Source organism: Argentina anserina, chromosome 6 (genome assembly GCF_933775445.1).
Source record: "Argentina anserina chromosome 6, drPotAnse1.1, whole genome shotgun sequence".
NCBI classification, from domain to species: domain Eukaryota; kingdom Viridiplantae; phylum Streptophyta; class Magnoliopsida; order Rosales; family Rosaceae; genus Argentina; species Argentina anserina.
In genome coordinates, this window is record NC_065877.1 from 35,290,453 (window position 1) to 35,308,485 (window position 18,033).

General features: G+C 38.9%; 4 protein-coding genes across 4 annotated transcripts; 2 read left to right on the forward strand and 2 right to left on the reverse strand.

The window, feature by feature from the left end:
* Positions 1-1,439: 1,439 nt before the first annotated feature.
* Positions 1,440-4,511, reverse strand: LOC126798731 (uncharacterized). Its single transcript, XM_050525772.1, has 9 exons — positions 4,296-4,511; positions 4,106-4,189; positions 3,775-4,023; positions 3,539-3,674; positions 3,274-3,436; positions 2,645-2,773; positions 2,316-2,519; positions 2,095-2,217; positions 1,440-1,997 (listed from the first exon to the last, which is right to left on the reverse strand). Exons 1-9 carry the CDS (start codon positions 4,426-4,428, stop codon positions 1,905-1,907), a joined length of 1,314 nt encoding a protein of 437 aa, XP_050381729.1. The 5' UTR covers positions 4,429-4,511; the 3' UTR covers positions 1,440-1,904.
* Positions 4,512-5,433: 922 nt separating this feature from the next.
* LOC126798735 (uncharacterized) lies at positions 5,434-8,006 on the forward strand. The gene is made up of 10 exons (XM_050525775.1): positions 5,434-5,619; positions 5,711-5,805; positions 5,884-5,970; positions 6,167-6,271; positions 6,396-6,500; positions 6,705-6,843; positions 6,954-7,066; positions 7,142-7,198; positions 7,432-7,717; positions 7,834-8,006. The coding sequence occupies exons 1-9, from the start codon at positions 5,454-5,456 to the stop codon at positions 7,540-7,542; spliced, it is 978 nt and encodes a 325-aa protein (XP_050381732.1). The 5' UTR covers positions 5,434-5,453; the 3' UTR covers positions 7,543-7,717; positions 7,834-8,006.
* A 2,748-nt stretch (positions 8,007-10,754) lies between these two features.
* Positions 10,755-12,583, forward strand: LOC126798741 (CLAVATA3/ESR (CLE)-related protein 25). Its single transcript, XM_050525784.1, has 2 exons — positions 10,755-11,391; positions 12,236-12,583. The coding sequence occupies exons 1-2, from the start codon at positions 11,132-11,134 to the stop codon at positions 12,273-12,275; spliced, it is 300 nt and encodes a 99-aa protein (XP_050381741.1). The 5' UTR covers positions 10,755-11,131; the 3' UTR covers positions 12,276-12,583.
* Positions 12,584-14,608: 2,025 nt separating this feature from the next.
* On the reverse strand, positions 14,609-16,987 carry LOC126798725 (probable inactive receptor kinase At1g27190). Its single transcript, XM_050525766.1, has one exon. The coding sequence runs from the start codon at positions 16,728-16,730 to the stop codon at positions 14,931-14,933; it is 1,800 nt and encodes a 599-aa protein (XP_050381723.1). The 5' UTR covers positions 16,731-16,987; the 3' UTR covers positions 14,609-14,930.
* Between the last annotated feature and the right edge of the window lie 1,046 nt (positions 16,988-18,033).

Below are 18,033 nucleotides of genomic sequence, written 5' to 3' on the forward strand. Positions count from 1 at the left end.
TTTTATCTCTCACCCTCTCGCTCTTCCAATCCCTCTTGTTTCCCCATTCGTGTTTAATGTCGTAGATGTACGGATTTTTTTAGGAGAGTTAAACGATATCAAGAATTGAGTTTCATTTATAGTGGTGAAGGCGTGACAGATCTAGTAGGATACTTGTAGATACATGTTCGTCTATAACGACTCTGAGAATGAGAAAAACAGAGAAATAGAAAGAAAAAAAGTGGAGAAAAACAAGAGAGAAAAAAATTAATTTTAATTGGGGGTTTTTAGTCATTTTTTAATATAATTGACAATTTTGTGATGAAATAGACTAGACTTTTGAGAGATGAAAGATTAAGGACTAACTAGTTAAATTTAAAAGTGAAGGACAAAACTGTTTTTACGAGTAAAATTCAAAAGGTAACATGTATTTTGGGCTCTTACCTTAACCGAGATATAACAGATTACCCCTTAAATTATTTTCATTGCCAAAAATTATTGTTATTTTAGTTTTTTTTATAACTTTTAAGCTAATTAGGAGTTTTAGTTTTGAAATTACTCATAGTTCTCAGCATTGTTCGTCCACCATCTTCAACTATTCGTCAGTCATACCGCCTATACCCCTCATAAGATTTTATTGTAATATTGGAAAATACTTTTTGATAAACAGATGGGTGAAGATGCTGACGAACAATGCTCAACGAAGAAGTGAGCAAATGTATGGATGCTTAAAACTTATTTCAAAACTACGAGTGAATTTCAGAATGTGACATGCTGTTTTAGAGTTTTCAAAACTTGAGATACTGAAAGATAAACTACGGAAAAGTTCACACAGTTTAGTTCATTTTCTCTAATTAACTAGCGCAACTTAAATTAGCAAAATGAGGTTTGAAACAAGAAAGTGAAGAAACAGTTGCTTTCATGTGTTATCTAGAAACAGAAGACCTTTACAGATCATGGTCCTGGGAGAGAAGGAGAGACATGTTAGAAGCAGGGATAGAGAAACCTAATCAATGGCTGCATTGCAAAGATCATCTACTTCGTTTAGAAGGCAGGGCTCTTCATCAGGTCGCATTTGGGACGAGGATCACCACAAAACACACCAGAAAAAGTTCGGTAAAGTCGCATTTTCAGTCGACCAGAGTGTGATGACATGAACCACACGAATTGCGACGAAGAATTTCGAGGGTGGTCAGCTGATGCACATTCCCTACTAAATTCATCTTCACCTTCTCATTGTGAACAGAAAGATTCAAGATGTGCTTTTCCTAACCTCTTGTGCCCGTGTTTGATGTCTAAATTAAGTTCTTGTTTTAACCTACATTAGTCACTTTCATAAGTATGCAAGCATGCTGTTCCCAAATCTAACCAGTATATTAGTCAGTTTCTTGCATACTTAAGCATGCTGTTCGTACCTGACCGATTGCATTGAGAAACCCTGTCAGCATCCAAACAATTCCATGAAGCTTAATACGGTTTACATCCATTCTGGGGAAGTTTAACCAGTGCAATCTACATACAGAATTAGATGGAAAGCCTACATAATCCTCAGTTGAAACCTTGAAAAAGAAAGCAGCACATAGATTATTTCTCGTCTTGATCTATTTTCTTCCCTAACATATACATTGTAATGTATATACAAGCAAATTAGACATGTTAAAAAGGTCCGACTGCAGATTTCAAAGGGTGAAGAACATATGGTAATGTGGAAGTTAACTTGTTTGTAGCCTATCTTATCTGAAAACGTCGAGTATTCAGACATGTCTTGGGATTAGTGTTCTTGACTCTAGCTCCCATATGGTAAAGATTATTGTAAGCGGGTTCATCCACTGTACACAGCATAAAACATGCTCTAGCAACACTTCTGCCTTGATCCTGACTCCTGAGTATTGAAGCACTTTTAGGGATTGCAGAGGATATTTTACTCAAGTTCCCAAATGGTATCGATTATTGTAGTCAAGTTCATCAAGCCGTACACAGCATAAAATATGCTCGGGCAATTCTTCTGCCTTGTTCCCCTATTCAAAAATTACAATGTACAGTACAGCACATTAGCTATGGATCTTAAGTAGGATGTGAACTGACCAAGTTCAGAATCCTGATGACATTATTTACCTGAATTGTCAGACCAAAATCCAGTATTGATAGCGTCATTCTCTCATGAAATGATTCAATACCCTTTCTAGATACATAGCCGAATCGATGCAAATCCAAATCAATCTCGAAGTAGTTTTCTCCCTGAAAGATTAGTGAAAAGGGGAATAAAAGAATTTAGTAAGATTAACAGCTTCTATTCACGGAATGGCATGCGCAAATATCTTTAACAGAAAACTAACCAAGTAAAATTCATGTTGAGGGCGTGAAAGAACAGGTTTTTCATTGCATGCAGTCATTAGCTTCCTCTCAGCTGTGTTTAAATTCAGTTTGCTGAGTTCATCAATATTCACTATTCGACCCAATATTTTCAATCTTTCCCTGAAGGGTGCAATTGTGTCGACAGGGAATCCTCGAACTCTCTCCACCTCATCGTTGATGAATTTCTGTCAAAGTGAAAAAGAAGGAAACCATATATATAGTTAATCAACATGAAAAAAATAATTTGGTTAAAAGGTCCAGTTCAGTGTCACATGAAAGACTGTGCTTCCATAAAAATCATGAAACTTACAGTTAGACTATCGCGGAAATGAGATGGAAGGTCTTTTGAGTAACTCTCAGAAAGCTTAAAATACATGACCAAATTCATTCCTTCTCCATCATGTTCGCTTTGAAACATAGAAATAGGATACAGAGGTATCTGCAGTAAATATGAGAATGGAGTATCAATAAAATTATTACAACAACTATTTCACATGGGACAGAAAAGGCTAGGAGTATATCAACTCTCTAAGCGTAATCAACTAGTACAGCACAAATGAAACTCGTCATAGTGTAGCATACTTCACAATTTATATAGGTAAAAATATATAAGGATAAGAAGTAGAAAGCTTGAGAAAAGAAGGGTACAGGAAATTATGAATGTTATGATCATCATATTCAAATGCTGCACAAAAGACTTGTCATACTGTGCAACATTTCTCAATTTCCGGACAAAACGGTAAACAATAGAGGGAAACTATATAAGAGATAGAAAGCTTGGATAAGTAGGAGTAACAGACGCTATAAACATTATGATCAATCATTTTGAAAGCTGCACATAGCCTATCTTTCAACTTCAAGACTAGATAAATGAAAATAGAATTAAGAAACAATATAAGAGGTAGAAGCTTGGGAAAACAAGGGTCAATGGGTAGGCACCTGAACATTTACAACAAGAATAGAAGGAACATCTCCATCTACATTTACGACAGGAAGTTCCACAAAGCGAGCAATATGATCAATCTTTCTCTGAGATAAGAAAATATCCACTCCAAAAGGATAATACGCAGCACAATCAGAAGCTAACTCTTTCTTTTTGTCCCTATCAAGCAAACAAAATAGTCAATCCAACAATGACTCACATAAATTATTCAAACATGGAATATAAACTATACAAACACAGTACTCATCCTCTCATTCTCACCTAAGATAATTCTTTCCCCGGACTTTGAACGAGTTGGGCTCAAGAGGTGACCAACAATCAGCCATTCTCTTTCCCATTGGGCAGTATGGAATCGTCGAACCTGCTATAGGTCTTCTAACAACCGCCCTCGGTGAAACTATTTCAATCACATAAAAAGAAACCAAAATCAGCATCTTTACAAGAAAATGCATCATAAGTTCACAGTCAGTTGGTAAACAAATCACACAGGTACTCACCTAATGTGGGATCAGCCGGAGCAGCAGCAGCAGCGTGGCCTTCCCTCCACTTAAACGAAAGCCTAGACGGCCCCAATCTCTTGCGAAAACTCAACTTGTTGTCAACAGCCGAAGGGCTAGTGGAAGGAAGACACGGCAGGCAATGATTCTGCACAACTCCCAACCCTTGCATTCTGTCACTCTCCTCCCCAACACCACTTTCCCTCCCTCTCTGTATCGCACTCTCCGACCCATTCAAAGACACAACATCTGCCAAAAACCAAATCAAAACTAACCTGAATTCAAATTCCACTAGCAACCCGAATTAGAATCATTAAAAACAACAAATTACCATCATAAACACTGTAGAACTCGTCGTCGCCGCGCTCGGAATCCATGACTGAAGTGCAATCAAACCAAGCCCCATCCATACTCCCTGTTCACATTCACACCATACACTACTCAGACTCAATCTAAAAACATTCCTAAAAACACGGAAAATGCGTAAAAAGAGAGAGAGAGAGAGAGAACCGAGTGAATACCTTGGAGTTGGGGGTTGGTGGATCGGTTGGAGGACGAGACGCGCCTCCGGATGATTCGTCTTTGGCGGCCGTGCTTCTTCTTCTTCTGGAATCTCATAGCCCACCCCTTGGGCCGTGAAGCGCAAGCTCCCATTTGCCGGAAACCGATCGGAGCACAACAGTGAAAGACGTAGTGATGAGAACTATAGAGAGAGAGAGGGTTTATTATTGTTGTTCAGATTCGACGATCGGGAGATGATCTATAGTCTCTGCTCTCTGCATTTTTTTATATTCTCTTTTTACTTTTGAAAGTCAAATTACGACGCAGTAAATAAACGGAGACGAACGCGATATGATTCCCACGGATTGGGCGGGGGACACGTGGCGAGTGGAGTGTGATGCCAAATCTTGCTCGGGTTGGTGTCCACCGCGGGGAGTGACGTCCCTGGTTTAATGTGGTGTCGGGGAGTTTTTGAGTATCTTGCTTGGGTACGTGTTTGTGTGCTATTTGCTACGAGCCGAGTCGTGTTTTTTGAGATTTTGGAATTTAAGTCGACATGGTATAGGACTATAGGGTCTTCATTAAACCATAATTGACTTACGTCGAGCTTTGATGTTATATGTTTTATGATTAAGATGTGTTCAAACATGCTAGTAAACTCTATGGGAACCGATTTAAATAGAAGAGTCAAATATTGCACAAAGGAAGATGACACTGAATCTTGATAGGAGTCGAGTCAACTTTGATAACTTTGCTTCATCTATGATGATTGTCAAAACTGAAAAATTCTTTTTCCTAAGGAGCATATGATTGAACGAACGAAGGATATAGAAAAAAAAATGAAATTAATAAAAGGAAGATGCACAAGCGCATCTAATATGGAGATTAATAAAACATGAAATAGCCGTAATCAAGATCATAACAATAATCTCCCCATATAATTTCGAATGATAGGGCGACATGAGGGTTCCAGAAGCGTGCAAAATATATAAACCGACATTAAATTAGTCGTTGATATATCATGTTTGTGTCGCGTATTTACTCGCTGTGTATTGAAAAATAAGGTAAAAACATAATTGAGAAACTCAATTGTGAAAATGGGAAAAGATAGGGGTACTTCGGGGGTGAATATTTGTACTTCATAGCTCTCACTTGAGTCTGCGCTTCGGCAAAGTACAATGGCGCTGTCATCGTCTACAATTCTATCTCCGTTCAGTGTGAACGTAACTACCGACTACCACTCCTCCGCCTCATCTTCCACCTCTCTTCTTCCTCGCTTCAGCTTCCCCTCCACACCACGCCCCAACCGCCGGCCTCCTTCACCTCTCGTCGTCCTCTCCTCAAGTAACAAACCTCATCACTCTAATTCTACTCGTCAAAGTATCCGAATTTCATTCATTTCTTCCGAAATTGAAGTAAATTTAATTGGTTGCAGAGTCCGGCGATCGAGCCTGGAACGACGCCAAGCGACAGCTGATGGAGCAATACGGCTTCGACCCCGACGCCGCCTTGACTGAGCCCACTCGCAAGGTTCCTCTCTCTCTCTCTCATTTGACTATTCCTCTATCCGATTTGACTATTCGTAACTGGCAAATTGGAATATGTTAGGGAAAGAAGAAGAAGAGCAGTAGTGAGCTACAAGAGGCAGCTCAGGCTGAGCCTAGGGTCAAGAGGACCACGCATAAGTTGCTTCAGGTACAAATTATGAGGATTTTTAATCACTTTTATATTGCAAAGATAAGAATGCAGTGTATTAGGCTTGATGAGTTTAGTTTCTAGTGTTCTACTTGTTGATTATTGTAGAGAGTTTAGAGTAATATTGTTTCGCAATTCGGAATGTGATAGTTGTTAAATGTTATGAATCTGAAAATGCGTCGCTCGCGGCGTGTAGGTGCTGGGAGGAAAGGCTCGGAGGATGAAGTTGCTATCTCCAAAGGGAATGGATGTGAGACCAATGATGGAGGTTGTGAAAGGTGCTGCCTTTGATATCCTGCAGGTGATTTTTTTTGTTTCTTTATGTAAAGAGGGCTGTCCACGTTGTTTGCGGAATATGTGGATGACTACATTTTTGAAATGTTTATGTGCTTGTAAGATGATGTTTGTGCTACGGATGTTCTTAGGCTGCAGGCGGCTGTCCTGCGTCGTTAAGGCCTGGCCGTTGGTTAGACTTGTACAGTGGTACTGGATCTGTTGGAATTGAAGCTATTAGCCGAGGATGTTCTGAGGTATATCTGATTTCTTGTCCAATTCACTGACCTATTGCTCATTGATGACATATAATTGTCTGAAGTTGTCTTCTGTTTTTTTAAAGAAGTTTTGTTAGAGTTTTATATTCTAAGCATTTCCCCTCTTGCTTTTGTTATATTCACTATCATGTTACATCTCTTGTGTGGTTCGGTTAGAAAACTTACATGTGTGTGAAATTCTAGGTTCATTTTGTAGAGATGGATCCGTGGGTCATTTCAGAGGTTCTACGTCCAAACTTGGAGTGGACTGGATTCCTCGATGTTTCAGTTATACATGCTGTGCGTGTTGAAAAGTTCATTGAACGTGCTGAGAAACTTGCAGGTGTGTGCTATTTTTTTTTCAACGAAATGTCATTATATTTAACATAGGTAACCACTACTACTTTCCTTATTGAATCCATTCATTACAAAATTCAATTCATTTGCCTGCAGGTAAAGAACCATTCGATTACATTAGTGTAACCCCTCCTTATACACAAGTTGACTATGCAGTGTTGATGGATCAAATATCAAAATCGGCATTAGTTGGAGAAAATACCTTTATAGTAAGTGTTATAGATTTTTCTGTGTGCTTATGTCCTTGTTTCTCTTCCTCTAATTTCCATAACTTCATGATCTAGGTGGTTGAGTATGCGACAAGAACCGACATGCTTGATTCATGTGGATGTCTTGTGAAGGTATTGCAAACTATCAGCAGTTTGTCTTTGAATAAAGCATTACATAATCCCATCACATCAAATTTTGCTTCTGCTATATTATTTATTTGCTTGTTCTCCTCAATGGAGTTTATTTAGATGCTATTCAAAGAGGTGTTGGCTTTATTGTGCCGGATACTCTTGTTATATATGTTGGAGTTGTGCGGAAGCCATGTCTAAATCCTAAATGCTAATAATCTAATACGACACTGCAGATAACTGAACGGCGGTTTGGCAGGACACACTTGGTTATTTATGGACCAAAGTGGGCCCAGAAGAAGAAGAAGAAAGAAAAGTCACAGCGGGGAGTAGCAGTAGAAGTGTAGAAGCAGACACAAGTCTTCAAATAGGAGAGAAACTGAAATCTTGAGCTAATATAATGTTGCAGAGGGGCAATGACACATTCTCTAATCTAATGCCATATTGAGAGAGAGCGGGAATGAAATATCTTCCCCAGAAACTTTAAGTGTTGTTGGAGGCTGGCAGCAGCTTTTTTGCACGGTAATTGCAGTTTTGGGCATTGTATACATTCAATTGGGTGTCACAAGGTCTCGTAAGCATGCATAATTATATGTGTATTGTTACATCTCCCTGATTTGTGGACTTATGTCTTGCAGGTAACCGTCGGAGGCTTTGCTAGTACACTAGAGTTCTGTAGCTGATCAACAATTGTTAGAAGAGAAGTCAAACTTTTTTATGTTAAAGCTGAGTTTTGTCAAAAATGTAAGGTATCTGAAACTGAATGTGTACATATATCAATAACATTAATTGAGGGTAAATTTGTGCTGTTTATCTTCTCATAAATTCGTCTAGTAATGATCTCTCTATAAAAGGTTGCCAATATTCGTGAATTACTTTGCATTGAAAGCTGATAAACTGATTTTTCTTTGATACTGCTGCTGTTATCATGTTGTTATTGTATTGATTTGTTTTGGGGGGTAGTCTTCATTTAAGATTTGAGTAAAGGTAGTATAGCATTAGCATCAAAGTAAATGAACCTACTAAATTGTCAATTATGCTCCTGATAAATGAGTTGAAACATACACTTTTGATTAAAAATCTGTTGGTTGTTTTAGCACAAATTTAACACTGGACCTCTAAAAAGCACAATGAATGTTAGATTGTTAACCTAATAGAGGTGACAGTATCCAAAAGAACAATATTCATAAAGAGATGTGTATTTTGATCAAATGGAGGACGGTGGGTATCTGCAACATAAAGACATTGCATATGGAGTAAGTGAAAAACAAGTAGGAGATTAGAATCAGCACTGCATTAAACCAAGACATGACCTTGGGTGGAGTAAAGCTAATTTGGAAAGAGATTAGCTTTTGACCTTAATTTTATGTATATTTACATAAAATTAAGCCTTTGTTGCGCACCAGGGTTTGATGTAGTGTTATTCATTGTGACATTAATTTTATCTACAAGCTAGTAAATCTAACACTGACACACATGTTGCACATCAAAGTATTAACATATTCTGCTTGCATGTCCCCATGTATACAGACCTGAGTAGAAGAATCTGAGACAGCCAAAGCAGTTACTAGTTGTAGTCAATTCAGTTGTTTCTTCCTTTTACTTTCTGGCAGGATATTTTCAGTTGTTTTCGGTTTGGGATTATAGATTATATGTTTGAAGTTCCAGGTATTGGATTATGTTGTCTATTGAATTGCATTTTACATTCTTTTTCGTATCTAGAACCATACGCATTCCTTTCATGTGAGCTCTTCTATAGCTTAATGTTAGGGGTGGTTTTTTTATACCTCCCTTCCTCTTTGGACCTTTTAGTTACTCACTTAGCTTAGTGGTACTTGGGACCTCTAGGGTAAATTGTTATCAGATGGACCCTAGTCTTGATTGGCTCTAGTTTCCACTACCTATTTGTCAAGAAATATTTGGGACCGATATTGGACCTGATATCTTCTATAATTGAAAGGGGTGTCCCACGTGTATCATTGGACCATAGTTATTTTAAAGGAGCCATGGGTTAAATATTAAGGATTGTAGTAATTAATTATCTATAGCTCTTAAAGTAGCAAGGAGATTGTCTGGAAGTAAAGTAGGTTAAAGCCAACTTTAGTGTTCTGATACATAGGATATAGTGACTCTGGAATATGGACTGGATGCCTATTTCAGTTGGATAGGCATGGTGACCATAATTCTTCAAGTGCCGACAAGTTTAACTACATATAAGTTTTTGTAGATAGTGGCTGTGGAGTGGGTGTATGTTAATTATAACTCTATAAGTGCCATAACAGTTTTGTACTATAATTCTAGATACACCAGTAGTTCATTTCAGGTTTTATTGTCTGATTTCCGGTGTACACTTACTGCAATGTTTAGGATTTCTGGAAGGGTCCCCACCTAGATCACAATGGCCTCTCCTGTAACCGTCACTCTCAAGGTGAATTTTTCTCATGCTAGGGGTGTTACTGACAATTAGGAGTCATTTCATGGAAAACTCCATATCAATTTCTTCTTTTCTTATGATGTGTAAGAAAGTAGATTTAGATTCCTTCTATTATTTTAGAAGATGTAAAGCATCTCTTCTTCTGCCCAAGGCATTTGCCAAGTACTGTACTTATCTTTTGCTTTCCTGTTCGGACATGTATTCTTTCTTCTGCTGTACTGAATTTAGTAGATTAATCCTGTGCAAATATGAAATTATTGAACACTTATTCCTGTACAAGCTTTGAAGTTTTGCATATCCATTGCTTATGAATGAGACTACTTCAAACTGTTCAAAGTGTTATGATATCATCTTTGCCTGAAGAGTGGACATCCAGTACTTTTGTGATAACTGCTTAATCTCATCTGACTGATGTTTTCTAGGATTGTAGATAACAATGGACTAGGGAAGAGAAAAATGGATTGATTGCAGCAAATTAAGTACTGTGGTGGTTTGGTTTCTAGTACTGTAGCATGCATCACCTTCTATACTTTTTTCCTTCAGCTCCTTGATTGGTACTCTATTCCTGTTTTCACATAACTTGAAGGTGCAATAGAACAGTTTGCTCAATCATAGAGTGGAAGACTTGTTGATGTGAAATTTTGTGCCAAAATCCAACGAACTGTTATTAAGCTTCAATGAAAAGTTGCACCAGATCCTTCTTTTCATTATTAATGATACTTGATTGCAGATGAAGCTTATGATCCTTACTAAGCAAGAAAACTCAACTCTCTATAAAATTTTAACCCTGACACCTTTTAGTATTGTAGCATTACTATATTTGGGTGAGGTCATTTCCATTTACAGTGCGATATGAATTTGGTTTAAGAAATGAGTAGTTATCTTGTAGTCTGGAACCAAGTATCTATTATAGTGGGGAGAGGAACAAGCATCCCAGTAATGACTAATGAGTAGTAATAGTTGGGTCCTCAGTGCTCATTGTTACCCTCATTCTTATTTAATAGGGTAGCTCCAGGCTCCATGTCTTTTACAAACTTGGAGTACGTAAGGTTTGGGGTGATAGTGAGGTCCCCCATTAGCTGCATGAAAATGCACAAACCAAAGCAGTGAAAGAGGGATCATATGGACCCGTTCAACACTCTAAAGCACTAGAATAACGAACTTTTCTGTTTTATTAGTCTCGTTTTATTATCACATCTATCTTTTTATCTCACTCAGATTCACATCTTAAGCAATATCTCCCTGTATGAGCCTTTTATATAGAACCAACAGCTCTACCCGCCAAGCTAAAGATCACCTAATCATTTGGTTTCCCTTGTGTGCTCTCCTTTTTCTCTCCCTTCTGCTTGCTTGTCTGAGAGTTCATCTCTGCCCTCTGGCCTCAAGCGCTGCTCTTCGATAATTATTTCTCTCCATCCCTGTTTGAAATGGGCAGCCTTATTGCTTGGGTGGGAAGGCAGTAGGTGAAATTTAGAAAAGCCTGAGGGGGGTTGAAGAGATAGATGGAGAGTTTAGGAAGAAGTAAGGTTTTACGTGTTCTGTTTGGACTTCTACTGCTTCTGGGTGTCTTCTGGTTCTTCTCTACTGCAATTCTGGTGAACCACACTACCGGACCGACAGTCACAGTTTCATCGAGCAGAATCTTCAAGCATTGGAAGCTGAATGGAAGAGATAAGAAGCATGCTGTTGTTTGGGATTCTTCTACCTTCATTTACGTGAGCAAGAGGCGAGTACCTAATGGACCTGATCCCATCCATAACAGGTACATTTTCATTCCCTCATCCATTTGTGGTAGCATTGTTGTATCTTTCTTTAGCTTAGCTGGTGCATACTTGAAGATGCTTGAATTATGATGGGACATTCATCCTCAGACAAAGACCCAAAAGAATACGAACAAAATTATATAAAGCAGATCAGAGTAGTTAGAAAGAGAATATATCGTTTTCCATTTTTCCGCTGCTGATATATTCGGTCTCTCGTTCATAGTGACATGATGGTGAACTCTTTTTTCAAACAAGTTGCTGTTTTCTTCTTGGAATATTAGTTTCTCTTTATGTTTTTGGTTAAAAGAATATATATGCACCTGTGTTTCTGTCTCTGCATTTGTATTTTTCATTTAGATTGGGTTTTGAGTACAAAACAAGAAGATGAAGAATCAACTTTGTCCGGGTTCTATTTTTTTTATAATATTAGCTTGAGTTAAAGAAACCATGTCCATCACCATCTAATATTTGAGATATATGGAAATTGATGATTGTCTGCCTCTTTATTAAAGCCTTCTTTCCTTTTCCAACAAAAAAAAATTAAAGCCTTCTTTATGTATCAAACTTTCTCTTATTTTCATAAGAAACACCTAAAGGCCTTGGAGCAAGAACTAGACAACTTTTGCTATGAGAGGGAACAGTAGAGCAAAGCTCTTCCTTTTATTTTGATAGTTTTGTTAATTCATGTTTGCTCCATTATAATCCAAATCATAATCTTAAGTTACTAACTTACTATTATCTTCAATATAAGAGAAATAAAATGATATTGCTGTATTTTTATGCGTAATGTGGTCATGACGCACCTATTCATATTCCTAATTTCTTTTCATAATGCAAACTCAGGAGAGCAGTGAAGACTAGACAACCAGCTGGTCGAGCTTAACCATGAGGAGAGTGTGAAGCATAAGAATTTGAGCAGGAGGCTTGTACAATAAGTTATATATCTGCACTCTGCGACTCGTGCAGTTATTTATGATTTTCGCCTCCCTTAGGAATTAGGATTTGTGGAGTGATTAAAATTTTGGAGAAGGTAGGTTTAATGAAGCTCATTAGTTTGATGTCCAAGTCCTGAGCATTCTGTAATGTGATTCGTGATTCTGTTTGAATTCCCAACCTTACTGTAAATCTAAAAGCTGTTCATGGGCATGAAAAGAACACCATTTAAAGCTCAAACACAATATACATATTCAAGATTAGAACTTGGTAAAGATGGAATTCACTTTCAAGTTTCAATATATGTTACTGGTAACCTTGCCCCAAATTCAATGTTATGGATAATGGATAGGATTCTATTTTGCACTGAAGAAAACATGAGACCAAGTAGAACAAAACTCAATGGTTGATAGTTGATACTATAAGACAATTCAAACACCCAATAAAGGTTGTAGTCTAGTCCCACATTGCATGCAATCTATGGAGTTGGTTACCTAACTTGTACGATACTGTGGCTTTCTAATAATTAGGCTTTCTTCAAGTAGCTTTGATTGTGATTGTGTTCCCCAAGCAAAGCAATTTCCTTCTCTTCTTGAAACTAAAAGCAATTCTCTTAAAAAAAAACTGAATAAAGCGACTCTATTATCAAAACAACCCTTTGAATGTGCTTCATTTGCTTATGCTTTTGCTATATAAGCTAATTTCAATTTCATCATTATCTTCAAAAGATTTTATCCGAGATGTACTTTCAAGCTTCAAACATAACCCACCAACGTAAAAAATATTTGATTGAGAAGGCAAAAAAAAAAGGAAGAAAAAAAAGAAAAAGTCATTGAATTCAAAGTGAGGGAGATGAATATGCAAAGTAAAAATGAAGGAGCCAACTCTGTTGATCGCTTTATCTTTAGGTTCCTTTACTCGTGCTGAGTTTGATTGATTCAAGAGGGAAAGAGGAGGTCCAAAGTAAGTGAGATTCAAATTTACAGTCCTTTTTTGATGCGTAGGAGACAGATTCCCCTCTCGTGCAGTTCCTTTGACTCAAAGAAACCAAGGAGGCCAAGATATTAGTACATCTTTTACTCTCCTTCTAAACAACAAGCCGACCAAATTTACTGAGTAAATTGTTAATGGTTAAAAAAAGGTGGCACATCTGATGTTCTGATCATATAGATTCATGTATACCTCAGTGGCTTGTTTGTTCAGTGGATTTTGGTATCAGTACTTGAGAAGCCTATATCAAACTGCAACTATGGCTCATTGGCTCTTGGAAGAACGTCGCAAAAGCTTTCATCGTAGAACTGTGGGATGTGACATTTGAAGTGTTGAACTAGGAGCTCGGTAAAGAATTACTGATGAGATTGAAGAAATGACAACCAATGATGAGATTAGAGAAATGACAAAATGAATAGAGAGGGCACCTGCGGAACGCAATTGCAAGCTGAAACGTATTACAGTTTTATACTTCTTTTTTGCCGAAAGTATAAATGGCTTGCTTATCTCATGTCATGCTAGATGAGATGAAACTTTGGAGATGCCTTGCTGAGTATGGCGATAGTAGTACTAGTGGAGTAGGCATGGGAAACATGCAGAGACCTTTTGTTGTGGTGGTGAAGTTGGCCTTGCAAAAGTTTCGCCCCTACTTATCATTAGTCTAGTGGTAATCACTATGCAAAAGCTACTCAACCATAAATCACAACTGTTTTCAGTGCCTAAAACTATTTCTCCCACATAAACATTGTGGTTGTGCTTTGTGCGATTACAGGTATTGTACATTTGTACACAATGGTGACCAGAAAAAATAACGCAGGCTAGCACCTGCGTGCCAATTACTGTTAGTATAAACAAAGAACGAGGAATTACAGACTAAAATTACTGGTAAATTTAGAGGTCAAGTGCGAGAACGAGTGTCTGATATGGCATACTGGAATAAATTTGATAGTCAGGCTGCCCCATGAAGACAAGGAAGTAGCCAATACACCATTTCAGACATTTTCCTGCTATACACTAATCTACACACTAATTTGGAAAAAAATTAGTGAAAATTCAAATCTTTTACATACAAATCCTCATATGTCGTCAGTAGAGAAACAAACTAGGGTTACTAGGTAGGTTTTAAACAACAATTTAAGGGCTTGGTCTGTATGGATTAGTTCAACTCAGTTCAAGAGCATAAGCGATTCATTTTGGAGAGCCCAAACATAAACTGATTATCAACAAGGTTAGCTTTCTTAAAGAGCACATAAATCATAACCATTGCAGAGAAAGACAGAAGCATTTCCGGTGTGGTAAGGAGATACAACAGCACTTTCATCCCAAAATTTAATGGCCATAAACAGGAAGCACATTACATTTATGACTGCACCTCAGTTGAGTATTGTTTCATACACATAAAAATATAACAAAGGGCAAACAAATAATAGGAGGCCTACGGTTCAGGAAGATTATTGTATTATACAGCTAACTACAAAAATAGGGAAAATCAGCTAAAATGAAGATCACACGATTTACATATCAACCTTTGAGAACTTACCTCAAGATGAAATTCTGTAACCACATTGGCATCTTTGTCATCCCTGTTTCTTCATTGATTCAAGTCTACTCCGAGTCATTCATGATCTGTCTTGCGGAAAATCAAAGGAAACTCATCATCTTGTTCAGAAAAACCATGGTCTCTCCGCATACTCTTCAGGGACTGGTAAACCTGGTACATAGACCCCCTATCCTTGGGCCGAGAAACAACACAATTACAAGCAATTTTCAGAAACTGTAGAATTTCATCATCATGTCCTTTTCCACAAATATCCTTATCAATGGCATCCTTGTTTCGACCTGAATTAGAGAGACGATTCACCCAATCCACGATATTACCCTTAAAACCTTCTTCAGCAGTGACGACCTCAAGAGGCTTTTGCCCAGTCACCAACTCGAGGAGTACTATGCCAAATCCATAAACGTCCCCTTTCAGTGAAGCTATCATAGTACTTGGATACTCAGGAGCAATGTAACCAAGCTCTCCCAAGTCTCCATTAACAAAAGAGCTCTCATGAGGATCAGACGTCATGAGCTTTGCCAACCCAAAGTCCATTATCCTAGCATCAAAATCCTCGTCGAGGAGAATGACATTGGAGCAGATGTTCTGGTGTATAATTGGAGGCTGGCAACCATGGTGAAGCCAAGCAAGTCCCCTTGCAGCCCCTAAACCAATCCTATATCTAGTCGACCAATCCAATCCAGGACCACTTCCATGTAACAAAGAATACAAAGTCCCATTTGACAAATACTTGTACACCAGAAGCTTCTCCTCCTCCACAACACAGTAACCCAAAAGGGGTGCCAAATTTGGATGCCTAAGCTGTCCTAGCCGGTTCATCTCCAACCTAAACTGCTTCTCCCCAAGCTTACAAGTACTAAGCCGCTTAATTGCCAGCGCCGATCCATCAGGCAGTACCGCCTTGTAAGTAGTCCCAGTCCTAGTCGAAATGATCACATTCTCCTGACTAAAACCATTCGTAGCTGCCATCAAATCTCCCAGCTTAACCTTCACCAGCGGCTTCTGAAACAACGAAACTTGCACCAGCCTATGCGACCTCAGCCTCTCGGCCCAATCCTCCCTCCCAACATCATACCCTCCCTTCCCCCTCTTCCTCCTCTTGTTCATCCTCACATGGTACCACCACCACAGCCCCAGAGCCAGCAACAAAGACGCCGCGGCGCCAAACACCCCCGCAGCAATAATAATGGCCAGATTCTTCTTACTCAGCCCCCCACATTTCTTCAGCGGCCCTCCACACAGCCCGCTGTTGCCGGCAAAATCAGCCTTGTCGTAATCCTTAAACACATCAGGCACAGTCCCACTCAGCTCATTATTCGCAACCGAAAACTTCTTCAACCTGTTCAAGTTAGACAGCTCATAGGGAATACTCCCCGACAGCTTATTCTCCGACAGGACAAGGCTGTTCAAGTAAGTACACTTGCCCATAGAAGACGGGATCGAACCGGAAAACTGATTCCCCGACAAATCCAGAGTTACCAAATAAGGCAACCAAGTACAGAAATCATTAGGGATCGTCCCAGTAAGCTCGTTCCCAGATAGATCCAGATTCTGCAAACTAATGCAGTACTCAACTGACTTGGGAATCGTACCTGAGAGAGACATGTCCCTTAGGTCGAGGTTGTAGATTCGATTCTCGTTCTCGTTCCAGCAAGAGACGCCGGTAAAGCGGCAGATGAAGACGGAGGAGTTGGTGAAGTCCCAAGAGGCGAGCTTGTCTTGAGGGTCGGTGAGTGAGTCTTTGAGGCCCTGAAGGCACTTGACGTCGTCTTCAATCACGGCTTGTAGGCAAGAGAAGAAGCTCAGGAACAGGACCAGGGTGAGAACCCAGGTCGAGGTTGTTGAGCTCAACATGTTGAGATGATCGGAGGAATGGAGAGATGGGGTGGTGGGATTATGGGGGTCTAGGAGAGGAAAGGGAGGAGAGGAATTGTCAAAGTTGCGCGTCGTCTGAAAAGGGCCATTGACTTGAGGAAGAGGAGTGGTTTTCAGGGAAAACGGGGTGGAATTTTGGCGTGGTTTGTCTGCAGTAAACACTAAACGGGAATCAAAGACTTGAAACTTTGAAAGTGGGTGATTGATTGAGAGACTGCATTATTATTTGACTACAGATAGAGCTTTGTTTTGGTATAGTGACGGCTTTATTTGACTAAGTCCACCAAGAATGGCTGAAACTGGATAATCGGTATTAATTAAGGAAACAAAGCTTATGAAACTGCCTAACTCTTTATTTCTAAAGTGCCCTAGGCTGCATGGAATCGGGTGCGGGTACGTGAAAGCGAAGCGTTTCGAAACGCGGAAGCGTTTTTTTTCCAAAAATTAAGGAAGCGGGTGCGTTTTGGAAGCGTCGGAATAATATATATATATATATATATTATTTTTATATTTTATTTTTTAATTATTTTATCTAGTATTAAAATAATTAGTTAACTATTAATGACTTATTTTCTATCCCATGCTTATCTTTGATTATAGCATTATTAAAGCTTCATTTCAAAATTCAAACAAAAGAATGTACAACATAGTGTGAAGGTGTTGGACACGTGCAAGTCAAAGAGACATGACTAGATGAAATTGATAAAAAAAAAAGTCCGTCTTCCCTCTGTCTCTCTCTCTCTCTCATATGGATTTTTTTTCATATCTCTCCACAACTCTCTGTCTTCTCTATATATCTCTCTCTCATCTAGATTTTCCTGATATCTCTTTCCCATATTTCTGACACATATTAGATTGATTGATGTTATTCATCTTTAACCGCTTAACGAAATAAATAAGAAGATGAAACGATAAGAAGAGTCTCAAGACATTGATTGATACAATAGAGGTAGAGAAGGAATCACCCTTCCAATTTGGAAGTCAAAGCTTCCGCCGCGCTTCCAATTTGGAAGCCAACGCTTCCGCCGCGCTTCCAAACCCACCTTTTTCGGAATCGCGCTTCCGTCGCGATTCCCCGCGCTTCCGCTCCCGCTTCCGCTTCCGAAGCGGGAATCGGTCGTCCAACCAAGCTTCTGTGCTATGTAGAATCTATCTAAAGAAGATTACGTAGAAAAGGGGTAAAACAGTAAATTAACCCTAAACGATATAGTGCTATCTCCTTTTTACGAATTACGACCAAAAACTGCTTTTCCTCTTTACATGCAAAACTGCTCACACTACC

Bases quoted from the DNA above. Each gene is read 5' to 3' on its own strand.
- LOC126798731 (XM_050525772.1), bottom strand. From the start codon at position 4,428: ATGGGAGCTTGCGCTTCACGGCCCAAGGGGTGGGCTATGAGATTCCAG. The intron at 3,675-3,774 runs GTGAGTACCTGT...TGATTGAAATAG, and splicing joins TCCGGCTGATCCCACATTAG to TTTCACCGAGGGCGGTTGTT. The intron at 2,520-2,644 runs GTAAGTTTCATG...TCACTTTGACAG, and splicing joins ATTTCCGCGATAGTCTAACT to AAATTCATCAACGATGAGGT.
- LOC126798735 (XM_050525775.1), top strand. From the start codon at position 5,454: ATGGCGCTGTCATCGTCTACAATTCTATCTCCGTTCAGTGTGAACGTA. The intron at 5,806-5,883 runs GTTCCTCTCTCT...GGAATATGTTAG, and splicing joins TGACTGAGCCCACTCGCAAG to GGAAAGAAGAAGAAGAGCAG. The intron at 6,501-6,704 runs GTATATCTGATT...GTGAAATTCTAG, and splicing joins TTAGCCGAGGATGTTCTGAG to GTTCATTTTGTAGAGATGGA.
- LOC126798741 (XM_050525784.1), top strand. From the start codon at position 11,132: ATGGAGAGTTTAGGAAGAAGTAAGGTTTTACGTGTTCTGTTTGGACTT. The intron at 11,392-12,235 runs GTACATTTTCAT...ATGCAAACTCAG, and splicing joins CCTGATCCCATCCATAACAG to GAGAGCAGTGAAGACTAGAC.
- LOC126798725 (XM_050525766.1), bottom strand. From the start codon at position 16,730: ATGTTGAGCTCAACAACCTCGACCTGGGTTCTCACCCTGGTCCTGTTC.